The 1,334-nt window shown below is 63.6% G+C and overlaps 1 protein-coding gene across 1 annotated transcript in view; it reads left to right on the plus strand.

The window, feature by feature from the left end:
- Positions 1-1,334, plus strand: part of LOC104387845 (hemicentin-2-like) — a 14,189-nt gene that overhangs the window by 11,029 nt on the left and 1,826 nt on the right. Inside the window, exons 6-7 of the mRNA XM_009996638.1 lie at positions 52-200; positions 1,160-1,225. Coding sequence (XP_009994940.1) covers positions 52-200; positions 1,160-1,225 — 215 coding nt within the window. The remainder of the gene's footprint in view (positions 1-51; positions 201-1,159; positions 1,226-1,334) is intronic.

Raw genomic sequence — 1,334 nt, forward strand, 5'->3', positions numbered from 1 at the left:
GGGGGGGGCCGGGGGCCCCCCCCCGATCCGCTACCGCTGGTTCCGGGGCAGCCCGGGGGGGACAGCCCAGCCCCTGGGCAGCCAGGCTGAGCTGGCCTGGGCCCGCCTGCTGCCCTCGGACGCCGGCACCTACTTCTGCCAGGCAGAGAACAGGGTCGGGGCGGCACAGCACAGCGACACCGTCCAGCTGCTGGTCACAGGTGAGTTCCTAGAGCCTCCAGCTCCTCATCACCGCTGGATCAGGCTGATGGGGAAGTTTCCTCTTTCATAGCGGGATCAGCTGTATAACGCTGAATTTTAATTGTCTCTTGGCTGCTACCCAGAGAGGAAACTAAAGGGGCTGGTGTTCTCCCTGCAGCAGTGTGACTGGTCATGGCAGAGGGCAAGAAAATGTCCCCAAGTCTCTCTGGGACCAGGATGGCTCCTGCCCTTGCCGTGTCTTGCTCCTACCTTGCCCATACTGCAGACAGGGCATGGGGACACAGTCTGATGACCAGTCTTTTCCATAGAGTTCCCAGCCACACAGCAGGCCAGCCCTGGGGCCGGCTGGCACAGCAGACCCCCCCCCTTGCCCTCTGAGGCAAGGAGCCCCAGCGAGTGCCCACAGGTCAATGCTCTGGGCTGCAGGGGAAGGCCTGCTGGGACAAATCTACCTGACATTCCTTCCAGGCTGCAGGTCATCTTTGCAGATGGGATGGAGATGGGCCACCCTGTCCCCCTGTGTGGGCAGCTGGGTTGGAGCCTCCCTGGTACAGCAGCAGAGACTGAACTTGTGGGACCATGACCTGAGAAACCAGGGGCTGGCACAGCCTCCACAGGGGCTCACCTGAGGCAAGAAACCCAGCATGAGCTTAAGGTGCAGCTGCTGATGGCAAACCAGAACAGCCAGGGAGTCACCGTGGGAGAGATGAAGTGAGAAGGTCCTGTGGGAACCTGGATGAGCCCCAGTGAGACAAAGCCAAAGCATTCCCTGGCCATGCGGTACCCAGCCACAAGAGGGGGGGCCGAGTGCCATAGGCCGCCTGCAAGCCGTGCTGATGGAAAGCGGGCACGCAGCTCCATAGCAGGAGTGACGCCCAGCCCGGGGCGGGGAAGGGGATCGGTGCCGTCCCGCTGCAGCCCCTTCAGCCTCATCACCCTTCACCCCTCGGCTTGGCAGGTCTGCCCGCAGCGCCGACAGTCTCCGGGGGGGATGCCGCTCCGGAGGGGCCCCCCACTGCCGCAGGTGAGCCGGGAGTGCTGGGAAAAGCGAGACTGGCACTGGCAAGGGCATGAGCGCTGCCTGCAGCCTAAACACGGAATGTGGCTGCCGCAGGGGAAAAAAACCCCGGCGT

The sequence above is a fragment of the Chaetura pelagica genome, unplaced genomic scaffold (genome assembly GCF_000747805.2).
Source record: "Chaetura pelagica isolate M959 unplaced genomic scaffold, ChaPel_1.0 scaffold103, whole genome shotgun sequence".
In the NCBI taxonomy this organism is placed as follows: Eukaryota; Metazoa; Chordata; class Aves; order Apodiformes; family Apodidae; genus Chaetura; species Chaetura pelagica.